This window comes from Hordeum vulgare, chromosome 3H (assembly GCF_904849725.1).
Source record: "Hordeum vulgare subsp. vulgare chromosome 3H, MorexV3_pseudomolecules_assembly, whole genome shotgun sequence".
Taxonomy (NCBI): domain Eukaryota; kingdom Viridiplantae; phylum Streptophyta; class Magnoliopsida; order Poales; family Poaceae; genus Hordeum; species Hordeum vulgare.
This window is the reverse complement of record NC_058520.1, coordinates 489,666,669-489,690,365: the sequence shown is the minus strand read 5'-3', so window position 1 is coordinate 489,690,365 and position 23,697 is coordinate 489,666,669. Positions and strand designations below refer to the sequence as shown.

Below are 23,697 nucleotides of genomic sequence, written 5' to 3'. Positions count from 1 at the left end.
CTCTTCCCTATACTTAATCCACTTAACATGGTAATAACGTACTCAATATGTTGTCAGATGTCACCCTTCTCCAACTTTTATGTATTTCCTTCATGATTCATATGGTCTACCAATATATGATCATATTAAACATCTTGCAATATGTTCCTTCACATATGCACGCACATACTAGTGTTGTGATAGAATTTCTCGTCACCTTAAAGTTGGAATATTTCTTATGACACACCACTCTTACAAAGCTTGGAAAAAGATATTTTAAATAATTTGACATCAACATAGTATAGCACGAAACTAATAATAAGATTTCCAAGATATAAACGAAATATATCTTAATGCACAAACCATAAGCACTTATTTCAAGAGATAATGCCATATTGCCCATGCATTTCATATATCATTTTTTAAATCGTATTCCATATATCTTTAACACACATAAAACAATCACAATATATGACGCCGTCTATCTTTCCTCCCTGATCCACCACTCTAATTTTTAAATAATTTTGGTTGCCTCCACTCCGTTGTGATGTGCGATTCTCCACATTGTGTAACATTTTAGTGTCTTCATTTTTTTCACATGTCGGTATCATTTGTAGTAGTTCTCTATTATTAGATGAAACAAGATATAGTAATGCTTACTATTTGTCACATTGTCCAGACTGCTTACGTGTATACTAATGCTAATACTATAAAGGAGAAAAAGTCCGACTTAAGCTCTTATCAAAGTACTATTCTGTGCAAACGTGTGAACCGATAGTACTGCAAACTTTGGTTGAGAGCTAAATTAGTTCACCCACCCAATCTCATTTTCTTTCTAATGTTTTTTTACCTTTTCACACTTGGTAAGTTCAAACGCCTATGGAAAAATAAACACACAAACTTCTGATAGTTGATTATTTTTCAATACTCGAAGACAGAACTACTAAGAATGTTGTCCTAGATTAAAAATAGCATCAAATTTCTGTTCTAGAATAACTGCCATATCTTCTACCATTATCCTGTTGCAATTGACATGAAATGGAGATCATAGCTGTCAGTAAAGAGAAAAATATATTGACATGTCAACCAGAAAATGTACAAGGTGAATGCATAAATGGTATATCTGTAACTGTACAAGAGTAACTCTCATTGTGCTCTAGTGATTGTGCTTAATTAGTTCGTTGAAATACGAACACCCAAGATCTACAAAATATGCAGGGGGGCATATACGTAAGTTAAAGTTCAAAAAATCTGTTGGCAACTACACTTGATAAAGGTTAGTAGTTTCTCCAGGAGAGGAGTAACTCAAGAATTAGTCAATAAAGCCATCTATGCATTCACCTTCTCCAGAAATAGTAGCCGCACAAGTTATTTGAAGCTCCTATGATGAAGTCATACATATATCAACCTTCTAGCAGAGATAGTATGATCTGACTATACATGACAATTGGATGAATGCAAATTCATTAGCTTGTCATAAGATCTGGTTTTTGCTATAGTAAAAAAAATCCAGTTATTTTGTAGTGTATAATCATGAAGGAAAGGAACATCACAAGAACCAGTAATGAGTTTAAGAAGTACTCCCTCCGTAAACTAATATAAGAGTGTTTAGATCACTATTTTTAATGAGCTAAATACTTATATTAGTTTACAGAGGGAGTACATGTAATCTGCTTCTGCATAAAGCAAGGAATACACAGTGTGTGGGGCTGGGGCATAGCAGGCATCAACATGTCCTCCTTCAGCGCCACCATGGCGATCAGAAGCATGAACACAAGCGTCTTGCTGGAGACGGTGAAGACGATGCCAATAATGCTGCAGGTAAAGACCTGTGCGCGATGGCCTTGTCACGGAGCACGTAGAGGTGGTCTCGGGGACCAACAATGTAGAAGCCACGGGTGGGCGACACGACCTCCTCGATGTCAATGAGGAATTATGATTTTTAACCAAATTTGATTTTATGGTCTAATTGCCATGTAATGCTACATCGCCACTTTGCAAAATTAAGAAACCCAAAATGAAGGTATGCCATGCAGCCAGATCATGTAATTTAAAGGAATTTGAGAAATAGACAAGTAGGTTAGCTATTAGTAAATTATCTTTCCTTTTCCTCCCATTGGCTTGCTTCAGGGCTGCATGAAGCATAATTGTTTGCTCCTTCACCGTACTCCATGCAGAGCCATATCATGGAGCAGCTGACCAATAGTACATACACAATAACACAAGTACACAAGGGCACAAGAACCCACACGCACTCCCCTATGCTTGCAACACAAAAGACAGAGGAAATGAGCTCCTACGTATTAATTCAGAAACAAAAGCTGACATATCATCAATTTTGCATGAGGAACCCCTATGATATTGGAAGCATCAAAGTACTGTCCGAAATAGGGGCAAAGGTGCCAAATACATGTACATGTAAATCATATTCTGTAGCTTGCGCACGAGGAATACATGTCGCACTCCACGTCTGTTCTATCAAGGAATCAAGGGGAACCTCCTCGGTGCCCCATGCCACACAAAACTCAAATCATAGACAAAGAAGGGCACACAACACACGAAAATCTGAACTGTACTCCGCCTTGAGATTGTCTGCGTGAAGAGGCAGATCGTGACAACGGTGGCGTGGTCGGAGTGGACGGTGAAATTAACCCCGCGCGGTGAGAGCAGTGGCGCCCATCAGCATGGGCATTCCAGCAAGCACCCTACGCATGCTACTAAGGCATACTTCTCCTCCTCCACCACCCTCCACCTCGACCTCTGCTGCCACCCCCACTACCGTAGCTCGCATACCGCTCCACCTGGCACCTTCTTATTCTTCCCACACACTTCTTCATCTCCACCTCCGTCCATCGCTGCGGCTAGGCCAGCATAGCGGTGTGCCACAGTTCCACCCACACCACCAGTACCACCCCATCCAACCCTCAGCCACTGCTCCAATCAGCACCACCAACCACCTCGATCAAACCAGAGGGGAACGAGGGGAAAGAGGGACTCCAGATCAAAGGAACCAGAGGGCGTCGCGCATCCCACAAGACGCACCGGCGCATGTCAGGGAACGAGGGGACAGCGGCCGCAGCCAGTTGCAGGCGCGGCGGTGCCTGCTTGACTTTGCTTCGCCATCAGCCGGAGCAGGCAGCACGGAAGGCCTAGCCGCTGATTCTGGTTCAAGGAGGCGACGAGACTCCTCCTCCGATGCAATGGCGGCGGCGCTGCAGTTGGTCTTGGCCGCCATATCGTCGGATTCCTCGGACCGCGGTCAATGGCGGTGATTTGTCTCGGGAGGAGTCGCGAGATTGGAGGAGGCCGGCGGCGACGATTTTTCTCCGGAGGAGTCACGGGATTGGGGACGAGGGGTTTGGGGCTTGGGGAAGATGGGATGTGGGATGTGGGCCTTGCGACGTGGGTTTTTTTCTTTTCAGTTTTTCAGTTTTTGCAGGGGGTCGTGGCCTTGTGGGTTGCTACTTTTAGTGCGTGTGTGCGAGCCTGTGAGGGAAGGTCGAACCAGGTTGAACCATCAGGACGACGGCAGATCCCTTTAACAGTAGAGATTAACCTCACTTAAGAAACGATGATCCCCACCCCTACGTATCGCCCCGCATGTTCTCTCTCGCCCTGCCAACTGCTCCCACGTTCGCCACTCAGCCCTCGCGGCGTTCGCCGCTTCGTCCTGCCTCCCATTCACGCTGTCGCCGCCAGCCGCTCGCCCCGGCACCCTTCACGCTGTCATCGCCAGCCGCTCGCCTCAACCCCCTTCACGCAGCCGCCGCCAGCCGCTCGCCTCAACCCCCTTCATGCAGCCGCCGCCAACCGCTCGCCCCGACCCCCTTCATGCTGCCGCTGCCGCCAACTGGTTGCCGCGGCCCCCTTCACCCCGTCGCCGCTGCCAACTGGTCGCCACGGCCCCCTTCACCCCGTCGCCACCGCTAGCCGCTCGCCCCGGCCCGCTTCACCCCGCCGCCGTCGACGGCGGCGGCCTCTCCTGCAGTGCATGTCATCTTAGTCGTTCGGTTGCTGCCCTGCAGATGCAGTCGTCCACACGGTGTGGACCAGCGCATCCGTCAAACTCCCCCACGGTCGGATTCGTGCAGTCGACAATATCCTCCATGCCCGCCACAACGCCGCTGTCAACCTCCACCATGTCCGTCATCGGCGAGGCTCGCAAGAAGCGACCTGGACATGAACTTCCAAGGTCTGGCCGCAAGAAGAAGAAGAATATTTCTTCTTTGAGTCCTATCCAAGAACGAAGAACATGCCAAGGTACCCACGAATTTGATAGCCTGAATTCTTCTCCTTATTAGTGAAAAGTTTGGTTGCTGGTTTGCTTGCTGAATTCTGCATTCTGCTTAATGAATGTCTAGACTCCGTTTTGCAATGCTTCTTTCGGTATCCATGAGATGAGATTCACTGATTGAGCCTACACATATCCACTGTTTGTAAAGTTTCAGGAGTAAACATTCATAGAACAATAACAGTTGTTGTTGTGCTTTGCCTAGAGAGGCAGTCAGGCAGAGATATGATACTGTCATAGTGGCTCACCTTTCCTAATGATTGTTAATGAAATGCAACTAAAAAACTAAATTGTCATAACTGAATTTGTGATGCAGTTTTGTTAAAACATTAATCTGAATTGCATGTATACTAATTGCCCAAGCCCTAGGCGCCGCCGCCGCTCTCTCATCCTCCCCTCCTCGCCGCTGTTGGGTGACGCCCCCGGTAAAACACGTGTGGCAAACGGCGGCGGCGGGGGACTCCCTTACCCGGATCCCTTCCTGCGCGGACGGCGGATCTAGGTGGTTGACGGCGGTGGCTTGTGGCGATCGCGATCGGGCGCGAGGGGGCAGGCCTCGGCGAGCGGTGGCGGGGAGTGGGGCGCACGGCGGCGGCCCGCGGCAGGCGGTGGCGGGCGCTGGGCTAGCGGCGGTGCTCCGGCGGGTGCAGGCGGTGGTGGCCCCTGTACGCGGTCGGTGGATCCATCTTTGACCCGGACGGCGCGGGGGGTGGCAGCGGCTGCGGCGGAGGTCCTCGCTGGATGCTGGTGGCCATGGTGTTGCTTCTCGTCGACCCCGATCTACTCCGATCTGCAGCGGATCCGGCCCCAGATGGCTTCTCGCTGTTCTTGGGTGCTGGCCCTGCAGATCCGGTGGTTGGAAGGGTTCCGGGGGAGTCGCTTGGCCGGTGCGGCGGCCACTCCGAAGGCAGCGCCTTTGGGTGTTGTTCCCCTTGTTGGAGGCTTTGGAGAGGATCCCCTTCCTTCCACCCCTCCCAGGAGCTCAGGTGAAAACCTCATATCCCCTTGGTCCAAGCGACGACGACACCGCGGTGGCGTGTTCCTTCCTGAAGGCGTTGCTCGGGGGCTGCTCAAGCGGTGGTGGAGGTGGCGGCGGTTCGATGTCGGCGCATTTTGGCCTGCTACATCTTGGAGGCTGTGACGTCGGCGGCACTCGTCTGGTGGAGCAACGGCATTGCTGTTTGCGTCATCAGGCTCTGGATGCTCCGGGGGAAACCCTAGATCTGGGTCTTCCTGGATCGGACGATGATGGCGTTTTATCGCCTCCCTCCTGGGGGCATCGTTTTGGAGCAAGTGCTAGCTGGAGGAATGGTTGAGCGGTGCTTCATCTCACACATTGATGGCGGCGGATATCGGCGGCATGGCGCTGTGGGGACTCGGCGTCCGATGCGTGGAGATGTACTCGCGCAGGAGGAGGTAGCTATCTGGCGTCATGATGACGTCAATGGCAGAGTGGCTACACAAGGTAGAAGCCTCAATATTTGCTCTGAAGACGGACTGGTGGAAGATGGCGGCGATAGCACACGAGTGCGTCAGATCGGTTTTGTGCCCTAGACCCGGTATGTGGCAGATGGCTTGACCGGATCTGCTGGGGCTTCCGACTTTTGATGTTAGGCTTAGGTAAGTGATCTGGGTATGTGGCCCAGCTAGCACCCCTTCATCATATGGATAGGAGTAGCGACAGATGTTGTGAATATGACGGATTCAGACATATTGTTGTAATACTTTGTAAGGTCCTCAAGAATAATCAATAAAATGGCCGCATGCATCTCCCTGATACAGAGGCCCGGGGTCATCCTCCTTTTCTAAAAAAAAAAGTATACTAAATGTTCTGCATCTTTTACACTGTCATAACTGAATTTGTGCTGCAGTTTTGCTAAGTACTTAATTGAATTCTTTTACATGATAATTCTACAATTTTTCTTTTAATCTTCACAAAATTGATAAACATAGTTAATATAATAATTTACGTGTTTTGTGTTTTGTGTTTTCCAGATCCAGAAAGATACGAGGGCGCATCATTAGAGCCATAGTAAGAAGATCAAGGTATATGTGATGCCCCCATGATAATCACTGTTTCTTACTTTCTTTTATCAACTAGCTGTTAGCTGCAGTGCTTGCCTATGAAGCATTTAACTGTTTGTTTGTAATCCTTTACGAATTCAGTTCGAAGGATTGTTTCTTGTTTCTGTTTTGAACATTTACCTGTTCTCAAGCATTTAACTAACATGTTATCCTTTCCTGATTGTTCTTCCTCATTTGTTCTAATATACTCTATGTTACATTTTAGTGCTTTGACTACTTTCAACCTACATAACAGCCATGTGCCCATCTTAAGTTCTTGGCAATTGCGAATTTAGTAGTTCTGTTCTTGCATAACCTCCTGCAAATTTACTTTGTTTTAGTGAGCTTCAACATGGGCTGATGGACAATCTAGGTAGGGAATATGCGCTGCTACTTCTTGAAGAAAGGATGCCAGGTTGATGTTTGGAACATTTTAGAAAAAATAAGAACTTATGTAATGGTTTTGTGCTGCTCAAATTATGTAATAGTCGACCAGGTAGCCTCTAATGAAATATGTGATTTGTAGAGTATATGGGTATGTGGACATGATATGTGGGCATTGTATTGTTTAAATTTTGTACTACAACCTGTGAATTATGTACTTGCGTTTTTAAATTCTATGGGCATGTGGCAGCCCACATAATTTATGTGTGGGCTGCCCACGTAATCCCACTTAACTATGTGGGCACATGCAGCAGCATGTGGGACGCTCGCGGCCGCAGGTCGTCCCACTTGCAGCCTGATTCACACCTCTACGGTCGTCGGCCTATCCTGGAGCGCTTGGCCCCGTCTCCGCCGGTCGTTCCTCCAGTCGGCTGCCGCCACCATACGCCTCACACGACTCGCCTTGTGACAGTTCTTTCACCCCATGCATCGGGTCTAGATAATTTTTTAGAGACACAGGTCTAGCTAATTTTTGATAAGCACGATCTTCCTATTATCCATATCTAGGTCCTCTCAAGTGAAGAAGTTGTGTTGATAGCCAATGTTTTCTTTGCTATATTATGTCTTCTTAGCTATTGTCATCCTTGACTGGTCCGTGTTCATCCGATTGACAAAGGGTGTTAACTGATTTGGCTCAATTGTATGCTTCACAATAATAATTGGTGATGTACTGATAGAATTAGGCGATTGGACACCTTCGTACTAATTTCAGTCTACCTTCATGTGTCTGATATCGAGCATTGTGAATCCCCAATATATTTCAGCAAACATACATATCAAAAGAATACAACGATATATTAGCCAGTTTCTTAGTACCAGTTTCTTTGTAGACTCCTACATTATATGATAACATGCCAATATCTTCCTGGTTTCCTCACTTCCCCTGAGGCGAAGGCTATTGTTCATGTGCCAATGTGAAGGTACCACTGATTTTCAATGCGATATGGGGGTACAAGTTCTAGAAAATGTGAATTCAATATTATGTTTATTTTCTTAAAGCAATACTGGTATCCATTTAGTGCAAATCATTTTATCTTCCCCTTTTGTACATTATTTCTTTAAGACTTTATTAGTACTGCTTAAATATTCAAGATTTGCTTCCGGCCTTCTTTGGCTTTCGGTCAATATTTGTTCACAGGCCTAAATATCTTCCAATTCATTATGTTTTTAATTTTTTTTCATCGCACACAAGAAAATAGTAACAATTTGAATGTTTCACCTTATTTACAGTTCACTCACGTAAGTCTTTCACTACAAATACAAATGAGTAATCAAGAATACAAAGTTGTTCTAACGGTGTATTTTTTGTGAACATAGGTTATAGCCAATTCGAGTGATTTCTTGGTTCTTAAATGACAGGCTTGTAAAACTTTTAGCATGGTTTATGTTTTGTGTGATCAAACCTTCAGATTCAGTGAAGAAGATCTCAATTAGGAGTCGAACGTGCATCCCATCAACATCATTGTGACAAACCCTGGGCCTGGCGCTACCATCAACAAACAAAATCTGTGTGCATTCCTCATTTTTTAAGTCATCATGTATTTTACCTACTTTCCTGCTGCATTCTGCAAGGGACATTCAACTTTTATTTTGTAGCATTTCATCTCTGTACCCACTAGCTCATCCATGACACTTTTAATGCTTCCAGGTCCAAGGTCTTCACAACTCTTTTAACTCATGTATGTGTTTTGTGAAGAGGTAGCTAAAGTTTAGTACATTTAGAAGCTAAGCTCCTGATTTGCATCTACATCGAGTAATTTTGAAATGGGTAGCTCATGAGTGCCAAAGACATGAGGTTGAATTTGGTTATCCACAACATGATTTTGTCTTTTTATTGATAGCAAGGTGGACCTTAATAAAAAAATGCTTTATAGTGAACGCGGAAACTTTTTGTGGCCTTTTCCTCTGTGGTCTTTGGGTTATGTAGAGATTTTTAGATAATTTTTCTTGGGCCAGATTTTGTGCCAGATGCTTTTTATCTAATTTGTACTACTTATATCTTACTTTGTTAGATGCTAATTTGTGTAATATTTCTTGACAGCAAGATCTCCATAATAAGGCAGCTATATTAATTTCATTTGTCTTGTTTACACACAAATGTACAATGCAACTTCTCATAATAATGATTACATGCATTGTTGGTACTTTTTGGCTTGCTTTTGGAGTTGAGAGATGATTTTTTGGTGGTGATGCTACAGTTTGAGTGATGGATGCTAGAAGAAGTGCAACTCTATCAATAGAGAAAATCTACTCTTGACAAAGGCCATGGCTGGTAGCTGGATCCAAAATGCAGAGAATAAAGGTTCATTTTCCTGGATCTTCTATGTCATAACTGATATTATTGTGTTATTTTGAAGTTTTATTTTCAGGACTTCCCTTCATCGTGTGTGATCTGAGGTACTGATTTCACTTCCTCCCTCTTTTATGCTCAATAATCTTTCTAAATCCAATAGGGTTCTTACGTCTATATATATGTAGGATCTTCGATTAAGAGGGGGGCGGTGTTTGATTAATTTATAGAATGATCAAACATTTCAAGAATCTCTGTTCCAATTAATTTCTAGAATGCTCTTAGATTTTTATTGGAATATAATGGAGTAATAGTGAAAGCGACCTTTTGCTTTGGTCATTTCGTGAAGTTTAGATTTTGGTTTATCGCTATTCAGCATATTGGGTGTAACGAGGGATGTGGTGGGACACTGACGGGAGCGACATCATGTGAGTTCTTGGTGTGGTCGAATGTGCTAACGTGCTCCTCAACTTTAGCCTCATGGCACGAGTGCTAACGTGGCTGCCCTAAGTGGGGATGTGCATCTACTAATGTCGCTCCCGCAATGGCCACCACTTGCTGAAAATGCAACGAACGTTGAGAGATGCTCTTACCCTTCTGCCGCCTCCCGAACGCCGACGACCATTCCTCTCCCTTTGATCGCCTATTTCGCTCTTTCTTCTCTTCCGCTCTCAATCCTTGGACTTCGTTCACAATCACCATCAATTTGGACCAGAGATGATTTAAGCGAGCTAATAGACTTGGCCAAGAGTGCCCCTGTGGCATGATGATGGAATGAACTAACTTTAATCGCACAATCCGTTTGGAAAATGTGATTTGGCATGCTAATTTTTCAAATTAGTAAGTTTCTTATCCTGATACCAGGATTGGGTATTTAGGACTCAGATCAAATTATCCTTACAAGTTCAGGGATTAAGAAAAACTTTACTCAAACATTCCAAAGATTAAATGCACGTCCACGTTTACTTAATGTATGAATGAAACTGTGAGTGAAGTTATATTTGTTTATACCATTGCATAGCTTGACAGTAAAAAGTAAGCTTTGCCATAATGTAGAGCAAACTGAAAGCTAATTGGATGAGATCATCGATCCATGTTAAGTGTATAATTTGTTCTTCTCTTTATTATTGGGATGCAGAGGATTCAGGTTGTAAAAAAATATGCAGTGGATTCAAGGTCACGCAAAAGCTAGATGACCGGCCATCACAAATTTTACCAGCAGGATGTTTATTTGTATGAGCTATGATCTATAATTCTCATTTGATGTTACAAAAAGTACTTGATGAAATTACTAAGTTTGCTATCTTGACCTTTGTGTCAGGCCGTCAGTTGTTAGATTTGTTAATAGGGTTTTACCACGGGCAATCATTTTGACCGTTTTCATCAAATTTCTCTAAGATTTTGCAAAAAAATGAGAATTGGTTGTTGTGGCCATAGTACCATTCTAATTCCTGACAACCTGAAGTTTATTCCTGCTAATGGCTTGGTCAGCATGATTTTTGCATCTACACGATTGGAGCTCGAGCAAACAAAGTTTTGCTCCACTATTAATTTTCTTTAACTGGGATGTTGATAGGATGTGAGATTACATGGTCTTTTTTTCATGGAGACATGGACTTCCCGATTATAATTTCAAACTTAAGTCTTGAATTGTTTTAGTACATAAATAAAGTTGTGGTTTTAATTTTTACGGAGACATGGAATTCCATTATTAATTTATACTCCCACTGCCTCAAAATAAGTGTCGTTGTTTTAGTATTATATTTGTACTAACTTAGTATTAAATTTGGGACACTTATTTTGGGACGGAGGGAGTATGATCTAAAGTCCAGACTGGAACAAGCCTCTTTTGTTTTCATTTATGCAGCCCCAAGAAAAGTGCAGAAAATGTGATGTATTTCATAAACAATTGAAAGAATCCAGTTGTGGTTTCTACCACATATTACTTCTACTACAAACTCTCTTTTTTTTGGGGAGTCAGGGAGTTTTATTTCAGTTCAAAGGATTACAATCAGCTAATACAAGATCTAAAAAATGTCTCGAGCTCTATGAAACCAACCAGCGGTGCTTCAAGCTATTCATACATAAATATTCTTATTAGCCTTACAATTTTCCCCGATAGCCAAAGGGTTTGTTTATTAGTACCCTTTGTGTTTCATGAAATGTAACGAGACAAAACCTTCTAAGTCAAGAAACAGGAAACAAAGTTGACACTGGTAGAAAAAGAGGCTTCCGTCCAGCCCCATAAGTCGCGACACTGTAGGAACCGCGACTAATGATTTCTTTAGTCGCGGTTCGGCAAATGAACCGCGACCAAAGGCCTGGGCCAGGGCGCTCGGTGGCCAGCTGGTGCACGTGAGGGGCTTTAGTCGCGGTTGGCCAGGCCAACCGCGACTAAAGGTGCCCAAAGGCCTTTAGTCGCGGTTTGCCATGCCAACCGCGACTAAATCTCCTCCCCTATAGATACCAGTTCAGCACACTCACTTAGCCATTTGGTGCCACTTCTCTTCACAAGCTTCACAAGGGGGTGTAGGTTTGCTTTTGGTTCCTCTTATGCACACAAGGTGTTTGATGAAATGCCCCAAGAGCGTGAAACAAACATGATATGAAGTGTTGGAGCCACACTTGAGGTTCCTCATTTATTTTTTCCTCCTCGATGGCGGTTAGCAACTTGAACCTTTCATGCATGTGTGTCATTGATAAAATATATATGCATGTGTGTTGTTCATTGTTTAATTTCTATTGTTTATAGCTAGTTAGTTTAACAAATGCATGATGGTTAATTATATATTTTATATTATAATAATGCAGATGAATCGGCAATGGATGTACGGCAACCGACTCTCCCGCGAGTTCACTACGGGTTTGAAAGATTTCCTCGTAGTGGCTAATGCGAACAAGCAGAAGGGTTTTGTTATCTGTCCATGTGTTGACTGTAAGAATCAGAAGGGTTACTCTTCCTCAAGAGAAGTTCACCTGCACCTGCTTCGGCACGGTTTCATGCCAAGCTATAATTGTTGGACCAAGCATGGAGAAAGAGGGGTTATAATGGAAGAAGATGAAGAAGGGGATGATTTCATGGATGAAAGCTATCTTGCTCATTTCGGTGATACTTTCATGGAGGATGCTGAAGGTGAAGGGGAAGGTGAAGGGGAAGGTGAAGGTGAAGAAGAGGCACGTGATGAGACCGTTGATGATCTTGGTCGGACCATTGCTGATGCACGGAGACGCTGCGAAACTGAAAAGGAGAGGGAGAATTTGGATCGCATGTTAGAGGATCACAGAAAGTCGTTGTACCCCGGATGCGATGATGGTCTGAAAAAGCTAGGCTGCACACTGGATTTGCTGAAATGGAAGGCACAGGCAGGTGTAGCTGACTCGGCATTTGAAAACTTGCTGAAAATGTTGAAGAATATGTTTCCAAAGAATAACGAGTTGCCCGCCAGTACGTACGAAGCAAAGAAGGTTGTATGCCCTCTAGGTTTAGAGGTTCTGAAGATACATGCATGCATCAACGACTGCATCCTCTACCGCAGTGAATACGAGAATTTGAATGAATGCCCGGTATGCACTGCATTGCGTTATAAGATCAGAGGCGATGACCCTGGTGACGATGTTGAGGGCGAGAAACCCAGGAAGAGGGTTCCCGCCAAGGTGATGTGGTATGCTCCTATAATACCACGGTTGAAACGTTTGTTCAGGAACAAAGAGCATGCCAAGTTGTTGCGATGGCACAAAGAGGACCGTAAGTCGGACAGGGAGTTGAGACACACCGCAGATGGAACGCAATGGAGAAAGATCGACAGAGAGTTCAAAGATTTTGCAGCTGACGCAAGGAACATAAGATTTGGTCTAAGTACAGATGGCATGAATCCTTTTGGCGAGCAGAGCTCCAGCCATAGCACCTGGCCCGTGACTCTATGCATCTACAACCTTCCTCCTTGGTTGTGCATGAAGCGGAAGTTCATTATGATGCCAGTGCTCATCCAAGGTCCGAAGCAACCCGGCAACGACATCGATGTGTACCTAAGGCCATTAGTTGATGAACTTTTACAGCTGTGGGGCAGACCTGGTGTCCGTGTGTGGGATGAGCACAAAGAAGAGGAATTTGACCTACGAGCGTTGCTTTTCGTAACCATCAACGATTGGCCTGCTCTTAGTAACCTTTCGGGACTGTCAAATAAGGGATACAATGCATGCACGCACTGCTTACATGAGACTGAAAGTGTACATTTGCCAAATTGTAAGAAGAACGTGTACCTTGGGCATCGTCGATTTCTTCCGAAAATTCATCCAGTAAGAAAGAAAGGCAAGCATTACAACGGCAAGGCAGATCACCGGCCGAAGCCTGCGGAACGCACTGGTGCTGAGGTATTTGATATGGTCAAGGATTTGAAAGTCATCTTTGGAAAGGGTCCTGGCGGACAATCAGTTCCGAAGGGAGCTGACGGGCACGCAGCCATGTGGAAGAAGAAATCTATATTCTGGGAGCTAGAATATTGGAAAGTCCTAGAAGTCCGCTCTGCAATCGACGTGATGCACGTTACGAAGAATATTTGCGTGAACCTCCTAAGCTTCTTGGGCGTGTATGGGAAGACAAATGATACAAAGGAAGCACGGCAGGACCAGCAACGTTTGAAAGACCCTGATGACCGGCATCCGGAATGGTTTCAAGGTCGTGCCAGCTACGCTCTGACCAAAGAAGAGAAGGTCATCTTTTTTGAATGCCTGAGCAGTATGAAGGTCCCGTCTGGATTCTCGTCCAATATAAAGGGAATAATAAACATGGCGGAGAAAAAGTTCCAAAACCTGAAGTCTCACGACTGCCACGTGATTATGACGCAATTGCTTCCGATTGCTTTGAGGGGGCTCCTGCCGCAAAATGTTCGAGTAGCCATTGTGAAGCTATGTGCATTCCTCAATGCAATCTCTCAGATCTCAGAAGGTAATCAATCCAGAAGTTCTACCACGGTTACAAAATTTGTGAAGCAATATGAGAATATGAGAAGGTAATCAATACAGTTTCAAAGGACAATATGAGAAACTGAAACATGATTGGCCAGAATTTGTGAAGCAAAAGAAATCGGAGCAGTTCATTCAAATATCGAAAAGAAATAAGGAAAATGCGGCTAAGAAGGAGTACAATCATATTATGGGGCCAGGAGGGTATCGCATTTGGGTGCCTAGGTTGGAGAAGATGGAGAACGAGCTGAGGGCGCGAGGAATCCGTCCAGGTACGGAGGGATGGGACCAAAGGGCCAAAAGCTGGTGGTACGGGCATGGGGGAACGCTGAACCCGGAGACAGGGGAGTGTGTTTACCGGGGCAAATTAATTAAACCCACCCAAGCCCTTATTGACGCAATGAGGGATGCTCAAGAGGGGAAGATCAAGTTCAACAGAGAGAACGACGCGCTGACAAAAGCCCTCGGGAATCCTGAACACGGAGGACGTGTACGAGGCATGGGGAACATTCCGTGGAAAATAGGGTTCCCCCAGAACGATGACCCGTACGGTTACAGAAGCCGTAAGAGAAAGATGGATCGGGAAGCAGATGTTGTGGCGCGGTTGGCATCGGAAATGGATGTGATGAAGAAAACCGTGAGTGTACTATTAGCCGAAAGAGATGTAGCTCGGGCGCAGCATGAAGATCATCCAGCGGATCTCGGAAGCCAGCAGCGGAGAAGCAGCGTGGCTTCCACGGAGGCCCCACCAGCTGGTGCAGATGCACCGACGATCGAAATTACTGCACCGGAGCCTCTGGTGGTCGAAATTACTGCACCGGAGCCTCCTCGCTACCCCGTGGACGATATAAAGGAGATGAAAGAATGTCATCTGTATTATCCTATCGGGAACATGTCCATGAAGGTAGCCATCGGCAGTGCTTTACCATGTTTACCTGGAGCACTCCACCACAACAACCCCATTCAAGATGGCTATGCTCGTGTCACGGTGGAGGACATAGTCCAAGGGTTTGAGGACCTGGAGATTGACATTGCTACACCTGAAGGGGAGAAAAGACTTGGAGATGTCAAGCGCCATTTCATTCTATGGCAAAAGAAGTTTATCAAGTTTCCAGGCGAGGCGCCAAGGACAACAAGTCCACCCCCCTACGGTGGTGGTGGTGGCGGTGGCGGTGGTGGTGGTGGTGGTGGTGGTGACGGTTCACCTACACCTCCGTCACGTCAGCCGACGCCCCCCAGTCCACAACGTCCGGCGAGTGATCAGACGCCGCCCCCCAGTCCTCGTCCGGCGGGTGATCAGACGCCACCCCCCAATCCACCTCCGGCAAAGAAGCAGAAGCAGTCCTGGATTATTAACCCCGACCCTTATGTACCTAAGACCACAAAGGTACCGGAGCCATCACTGAAGCCTCTCCCCACAAGGCCTTGGGAACGTAGTGCCGAGGAAACTGCCGCGAGGGCGGCTGCTGATCATGAGAAATGGAAGGCGGACTGCAAGAAGAAAAGAGAGCCCGAGCCCAAGCCAGTATTTTCTGATGAGCAAAAGAAGTGGGCTAAGTCATTTTTGAGCACACCGTCCCAAGCCGCGAAGAATCTGCCTGACGACTATGCACGTGAACTTCGTAGGCAGGCACTCATGTTGAAGGAGAAGAAAGAGCGGGCGGAGAACCAGGAGAACAAAGCCTTGGAGGAGGCCGAGAAAACGGAATTAGAAAGTAAAAAAAGCGGGAAACGAGTTGCCCATCTCGGGGAACAAAGTAAACAATCGATTGCCCCGCTTATAGTGAAAGCCGCCGGTCCGGATGACCCCGATATCATAGCAGCTGCGGCAACACATGGATTGACTGTAACGAGTGCCAGAGAACAAGCGGCCAACTTAGGTATTACTCTTCGTGAAATGTTAGGCCTTGATGAGGCGCCAGTGAAGGAGGTAGTAATTACATATGTGAAGAATGGGCCTCTCGTCGAGCCTGCGCAGGAAGAGGATCTACCTCCACAAATGAAAGGTCTGCTGAAATGGTACAAGGGTTACATAAAAAATAAAAACGCCAAAGATTATATTTATGCGGAAGTTAGATATGAGCATCACTTCAAACATTACTATGTACAAATTCATCTGAGTGAATTGTTCCAGCTTTTCAATCTGCGCGAGCTCGACAAATCTATCATCAGTTGCTACGTTCTGTAAGTGATTTATTTATACCCCATCTCGTTCATATTGCCTGCACTATATATATGTCGTAACTATATTGTTGTGTCCGCTATTATACATGCAGAATGAAGATTAAGGAACGCAGAGTAAGGAACATCCATGATGTTGGGTTCATTGACCCACACATCGTTAATGGATATGTGTTGGAGCATCACCCCGCCGACATGGAGGTAGACCTGTGGCAGTTTCTTACAAAGCAGGAACTCAAAAGTGATATTCTATTTCCTTACCATTTTGGGTGAGTGTTTCTGTCTTGAGCACATTCTCTTTTGTTTACTCCATGCATGATATGTGGCCGGCTAATCGATGAGTTATGCATGACGTACTGTGCATGTATCGTGTCCGCAGGTTCCACTGGATTCTGCTAGTAATTAAAGTTGACACCTCAGAATGTCTCGTCCACGACTCTCTGAATATGGATCCAAAGCTTTGGGGCGGCATGAGAAGAATGCTGCAGAAGTAATTATTTTCATTCATTTGCGCTCTATATCGATCGGCCTATTTCGTTCATTTCCTAATATCAAGTAACTAATAACTCTCTTGTTCATTTAATTTTCTTTGCCTCGTAGGGTTTGGAGACGGTTCGTAGATACAAAGGTCGGTGAATTCAAAAAAGAGCTAGAATTCAAAAGGTCAAAGGCTAAGAATGGTGGGGATATTCAGCCAGCGGGGACCAATCTATGTGGATACTATGTCTGTGAGATGATCCGGAGATACACCTCTGAGCGGGTTCCGAGTGATACCAATGCTCAGCGGAATAACCTCCGGGTGATGCTTAGTCCAGAAGCTCGCTTCCGACCACTTCAAGAGGAACTAGCTGGATGGTTCAGGAGGGAAGTCCTCCATCGTAAAGGAGAACACCATTACGAGGACGTAGAACTTCATATGCATTAAATTATGTATGGAAACTTGTTCAAAATTGTATATGGTCATCCGATGATATTGAATATATATTGTATATTCCTCTTGAATTATTTTTGGTTCTAATTTCAAATTTGTTTGAAATTGTACATTCATATGCATGTATGTAGTACCGTAGAATATGTGAAACTCCTTCAAAATTAAAATAAAGCACAAAAGAAATAAAACAATACAAATTAAACAGAAAACAGGTTTAGGGGGGGCCTTTAGTCGCGGTTGGGCAGAAGAACCGCGACTAAAGGTCCTCCGCCCCGACGGCCGCCTGGCGCCCACGTGGACGGGCCTTTAGTTGCGGTTCTTAAGCAACCGCGACTAAAGGGGGGGACCTTTAGTCGCGCCTATTTGGTCGCGGTTGCGCAACCGCGACTAATGGCAGTTGCGAACCGCGACCAAAGGCCCTTTTTCCACCAGTGTGAAAGTTTGATCTCACTGAAAAATTATATGTACTTTATATAGCTCAAAAACTGAATATAAATTAAAATGTGCAATATGTTTTTCTTGTATTATTCAATACGTGTCATTTGCACGTGCACGATTACTAGTAGGCTACAAAAGATTAAGTATAACACTTTCAAAGCGATAGGATAAAAAAACAGCAGCCTAGGTCTTGATCTATCTGCTATTCAGTGAGAAAGGGAACATAATTGGTATTTGTAAGATCACTAAACTGCTGACTGTTAAGCAAATATGAATAGAACATGATTTTTTATATGTTAAGCATAGATATCACAATAGTATAAATAAGAAAATCTCTAAGCAAGCCTTCGTTTGTATATCATCAGAAACTTGCAACTCCCAAGGTTTCATTAGCATGCACCGTAGTTATTAAAATGCATAGGGAAACACCATTGTATATTCTGTAAAATGGCTAGTGAAGAAATCAAAAGAGTGAATCAGTAAAGGAGACGAACGGCTAAAAATAGATGTGCGGATAATTGAATGGTCAAGCACGACAGATTATAGAATTGTGAGAAACAAAATAGTAGAAGCATACGAGATATTCCATGATGTTTTTTTCTAGAAATTGACGTACATAATGGGACTATAATGGGCTGTTTGGATTTGGCCCGTGCTTGCCATGCTAATAAGGGGCACGCCAATATTTTGGCGGAGGAATCCGTCGTTGATACGTCTCCAACGTATCTATTTTTCCAAACTCTTTTGTCCTTGTTTTGGATTCTAATTTGCATGATTTGAATGGAACTAACCCGGACTAACGTTGTTTTCAGCAGAATTACCATGATGCTGTTTTTTTGCAGAAATAAAGTTTTCGAAATGTCCTGAAAATTTACGGAGAATTTTTCTAAAATTAATGAAAAATACCTGCGCAAAGATCCACCGGAGGAGGTGGGCCAGTAGGCCACAAGCCCGCTGGCCGCGGCCACCCCCCCAGGCCGCTCCGTCAAGGCTTGTGGAGCCCACGAGGCTCCACCGCCTCCAAACTCAGCTCTATATATTTCGTTTCGCCTGGAAAAAAATCAGGGAGAAGGATTCATCGCGTTTTATGATACGGAGGCGCCGCCACCTCCTGTTCTTCATCTGGAGGGCAGATCTGGAGTCCGTTCTGGGCTCCGATGAGGGGAAATCGTTGCCATCGTCATCATCAACCTTCCTCCATCGACAATTCCATGCTGCTCTTCACCGTTCGTGAGTAATCTCATCGTAGGCTTGCTGGACGGTGATGAGTTGGATGAGATCTATCATGTAATCGAGTTAGTTTTGACGGGGATTGATCCCTAGTATCCACTATGTTCTGAGATTGATGTTGCTACTACTTTGCCATGCTTAATGCTTGTCACTAGGGCCCGAGTGCCATGATTTCGGATCTGAACCTATTATGTTGTCGCCAATATATGTGTGTTTTAGATCCAACGTATCTACTTTTCCGAACTCTTTTGCCCTTGTTTTGGACTCTAATTTGCATGATTTGAATGGAACTAACCCGGACTAACGCTATTTTCAGCAAAATTGCCATGGTGTTGTTTTTGTGCAGAAATAAAAGTTCTCGGAATGTCCGGAAAATTTACGGAGAATTTTTCTAGAATTAATGAAAAATACCTGCGCAAAGATCCACCGGAGGAGGTGGGCCAGTAGGCCACAAGCCCACTGGTCGTGGCCACCCCCCAGGCCGCGCCGTCAGGGCTTGTGGAGCCCACGAGGTTCCACCGCCTCCAAACTCAGCTCTATATATTCCGTTTTGCCCGGGAAAAAAATCAAGGTGAAGGATTCATCGCGTTTTACGATACGGAGGCGCCGCCACCTCCTATTCGTCATCTGGAGGGCAGATCTGGAGTCCGTTCTGGGCTCCGGAGAGGGGAAATCGTCGCCATCGTCATCATCAACCTTCCTCCATCGACAATTCCATGATGCTCTTCACCGTTCGTGAGTAATCTCATCTTAGGCTTGCTGGACGGTGATGAGTTGGATGAGATCTATCATGTAATCGAGTTAGTTTTGACGGGGATTGATCCCTAGTATCACTATGTTGTGAGATTGATGTTCCTACTACTTTTCCATGCTTAATGCTTTTCACTAGGGCCCGAGTGCCATGATTTCAGATCTGAACCTATTATGTTGGCGCCAATATATGTGTGTTTTGGATCCCATCTTGCAAGTTGTAGTCACCTACTATGTGTTATGACCCGGCAACCCCGGAGTGACAATAGCCGGAACCAGTCCCGGAGATGACCATAGTATGAGGAGTTCATGTATTCACCACGTGTTAATGCGTTGGTCCGGTTCTTTATTAAAAGGAGAACCTTAATATCCCGTAGTTTCCATTAGGACCCCGCTGCCACGGGAGGGATGGACAATAGATGTCATGTAAGTTCTTTTCCCTAAGCACGTATGACTACATACGGAATACATGCCTACATTAGATTGATGAACGAGAGCTAGTTACTTAACTCTCCGTGTTATAGCTGTTACATGATGAATTACATCCGGTATACTCATCCATCACCGATCCACTGCCTACGAGTCTTTTACTGCTGGTCCTTGCTACGTTACTTTGCTGCTACTGCTGTCACTGCTGCTACTGTTGCTTTGCTGCTACTGTTGTCACAACAGCTGTTCCTTGCTACTGCTTTTACTCGCTGCAACACTTTACTGACGTCATTGATACAACAAGTCAGGAATATCTGGCACCGTTGCTATCATACCACTTTGCTACTGATACTTTGCTTGGAGACACTAATCTTTCAGGTGTGGTTGAATTGACAACTCAGCTGCTAATACTTGAGAATATTCTTTCGCTTCCCTTTGAGTGAATCAATAAATTTGGGTTGAATACTCTACCCTCGAAAACTGTTGCGATCCCCTATACTTGTGGGTCATCAAGACATTTTTCTGGCGCCGTTGCCGGGGAAGCACATCTATATTCTCATATTCTCCGAGTCACTTGGGATTGACGTCTTGTGGTCACTATGAGGAATCCGAAAGATCCAAGAACTGAAATCTTGCCCTCAACTACGAGGACGTGTAAGGAACTACCATCTAGCTCTGCACTTGATTCACCTTCAGTTTTGAGTAAGTTTACGACATCGCCTCCTGCTAGAAATCTTGATATGCCGCCTGTGCTTGATGATGCTATTTCTGCTGCACATGATGCTTATGATGATGCTATGCTTGGTACTGCTTTGCTTGATGATGCTACTACTGCTTTGCCTGATGATGCCATGCTTGATAATGCTATGCCACTAGGTGCAATCCTTGATGCACAAATTGCTAGAGTTGCTCCTAGATGTGATGATACTTCTGAAACCGCTGATACTATTGAAGTAGAACCTGCTACTATGCCTGAACTACCTATTATGCCTGAGCGCTATGTTATGGAGGGAGAGATAGCTGAGGGTTTTCTTGCGTGTAAGGATAGCTATGATGTTGACAAACTACTGCTCAGGTGGAAAGAAAAATCTCTGAACGCTAGGATGAAATACAACCCAAAGTTTGCTACTTCGCCTATCTTTGTGACCGATAAGGATTATGAATTCTCTGTCAACCCTGAGTTAATCAGTCTGGTCGAATCTGATCCTTTTCACGGTTATGAGTCTGAAACGGTTGTAGCCCATCTTACCAAACTGCACGATATAGCCACCCTATTCATTAGTGAGGAAAAGATCCGCCACTACTATATCCTCAAGATGTTTCCTTTCTTGCTAAAGGATGATGCTAAGACTTGGTTCACTTCTCTTGCTCCTGGTTGTGTGCGTAGCCCCCAGGATATGGTCTACTACTTCTCTGAAAAATATTTCCCTGCCCATAAGAAGCAAGCTGCCTTGCAGGAAATATACAACTTTGCTCAAGCTGAAGAAGAGAGTCTCCCACAAGCTTGGGGAGGCTCATCCAGCTACTGAATGCTTTGCCTGATCACCCTCTTGAGAAGAATGAAATACTTGATATCTTCTATAATGGACTTACCGATGCTTCCACAGACCACCTAGATAGTTGTGTCGGTTGTGTTTTTAGGGAACGAGCTGTAGAACAAGCTGAGATTCTATTGAATAACATCTTGTTCAATAAGAATGCTTGGACTATTCCCGAACCACCTCCCAAGCCAACTCCGAAGAAAAGAGGTATTCTATTCCTCAGTCCTGAAGATATGCAAGAAGCCAAGAAATCTATGCGAGAGAAAGGCATTAAATCTGAAGATGTGAAAAATCTACTACCTATCAAAGAGATCCATGGTCTTGATAACCCGATACAGGTAGTAGAAGTAAATTCTCTGCGAAGGTTTGATGAGAGTGATATTCCTTTTGATAAACCTGCTAGCTTATGCATGGATGAATTTGATAACTTCGTTGCCAAACAACAGAGTTTCAATGATTATGTTAGCAGACAATTGGAACAGAATGCTCGTATGCTTAGTCATTTGAGTGTTTGTGTGGACAGAAATGCCAATGATCTTAAGCTTCTGAGTAAACATGCCTCTATAGTTACTACTCAGGTAGAACAAGTACTTAAAGATCAAAATGACTTGCTCAGTGAGTTGAATGCTGCCAGAGTCGTCACTAGAAGCGGTAGAATGACCGAGGAACCTTTGTATCCTGAGGGTCATCCGAAGAGAATTGAACAAGATTCTCAAGGAGTTAGAACTGATGCACCTAGTCATCCTAGAAAGAAGAAGAACGATGATAGGAACCTGCACGCTAGCAATCCTGTTGCTGCTACACCTGTTGGGGCATAGTTTATGCCTAAGTAATTTTGGTGATTGATGACAGTACCGTATAGGACTAACCGTGTGTGTTAAGGTTTCAGATAACACATGTCAACGGCACAAGACGACTCGTCTCCTCATACATGGAACGGAAGCACGGCACTCTCTACGATTCTCTTTATTTGAGTCATAGGAAAGCCGTACTATTAAGAGGGGATCCATAGTGGAAAGGTTTGGGTGGAATCTATCTTTGCACGCGCACACTTCACATATTCTCCCTTACCTTCATTTTTGGAGCGGCCCTCGCCACCGTGTTTCTTTCCTCCTTGCAAATTGGTCCCCAGCGGTAGTACCGCTGGACCTAGCGGTAGTACCGCTGCAGCCAGCGGTAGAACCGCTGGCTGGCGGTAGTACCGCCCCTGGTCAGCGGTAGTACCGCTCCAGGAGCTCAGTACCGCCTGCCTAGCGTTAGTTCGTGGACGGACCTTTTTGCGAAGACTTTCTTGGCGGTGGTAGTGCTTTTGCACTACCAGGGGCCCATCGGTAGTACCGCTGGGGCCAGCGGTAGTACCGCTGGAGTTCCAGCGGTAGTAACGCTGCATCCAGCGGTAGTATCGCTAGGCGGCGGTAGTACCGCCCGTGGTCAGCGGTAGTACCGCTGGAGTGCCAGCGGTAGTACCGCTGCAGACAGCGGTAGTACCGCTAGAGCTCGGGCAGAGAGTGGGAAAACGGTCTGATTCCCCCCCCCACTATATAAAGGGGTCTTCTAGCTGTGGAACCTTATCTCTTACCCTCTCAAGCTCCATTGTTGCTCCCTAAGCTCAAAAGTGCCCGATCTCTCTCCCTAGCCAATCAAACTTGTTGATTCTTTAGGGATTGGTTGAGAAGGCCTAGATCCACACTTCCACCAAGAGAAAAGTTGATTCCCCCACCAATCCTTGCGGATCTTGTTACTCTTGGGTGTTTGAGCATCCTAGACGGTTGAGGTCACCTCGAAGCCATATTCCATTGTGGTGAAGCTTCGTGGTCTAGTTGGGAGCCTCCAAGCTTTGTGTGGAGTTGCCCCAACCTTGTTTGTAAAGGTTCGGTCGCCGCCTTCAAGGGCACCTATAGTGGAATCACGGTACCTTGCATCGTGCGAGGGCGTGAGGAGAATACGGTGGCCTTAGTGGCTATTTGGGGAGCATTGTGCCTCCACACCGCTCCAACGGAGACGTACTTCCTGTCAAAGGGAAGGAACTTCGGTAACACATCCTCGTCTCCATTGGTTCCACTTGTGGTTATCTCTATCCTTTACTTTGTATTTGCTTATGCTTGTGACTATATCTTACTTGTCTTAATAGCTCTCGTTGTTAGCTTCTTTAGGGTTCACCTCATTG

The 23,697-nt window shown here is 45.2% G+C and overlaps 1 protein-coding gene across 1 annotated transcript; it reads left to right on the top strand.

Moving 5' to 3' along the window:
* Window positions 1-3,578: 3,578 nt before the first annotated feature.
* Window positions 3,579-6,949, top strand: LOC123440260. The gene is made up of 3 exons (XM_045116836.1): window positions 3,579-4,239; window positions 6,266-6,316; window positions 6,676-6,949. The coding sequence occupies exons 1-2, from the start codon at window positions 3,774-3,776 to the stop codon at window positions 6,301-6,303; spliced, it is 504 nt and encodes a 167-aa protein (XP_044972771.1). The 5' UTR covers window positions 3,579-3,773; the 3' UTR covers window positions 6,304-6,316; window positions 6,676-6,949.
* The last annotated feature ends 16,748 nt before the right edge of the window (window positions 6,950-23,697 follow it).

Excerpts from the sequence above, each read along its gene's own strand:
- LOC123440260 (XM_045116836.1), top strand. The coding sequence starts at position 3,774 with ATGCAGCCGCCGCCAACCGCTCGCCCCGACCCCCTTCATGCTGCCGCT. Across the intron at positions 4,240-6,265 it reads AGAACGAAGAACATGCCAAG|ATCCAGAAAGATACGAGGGC; the intron begins GTACCCACGAAT and ends TGTGTTTTCCAG.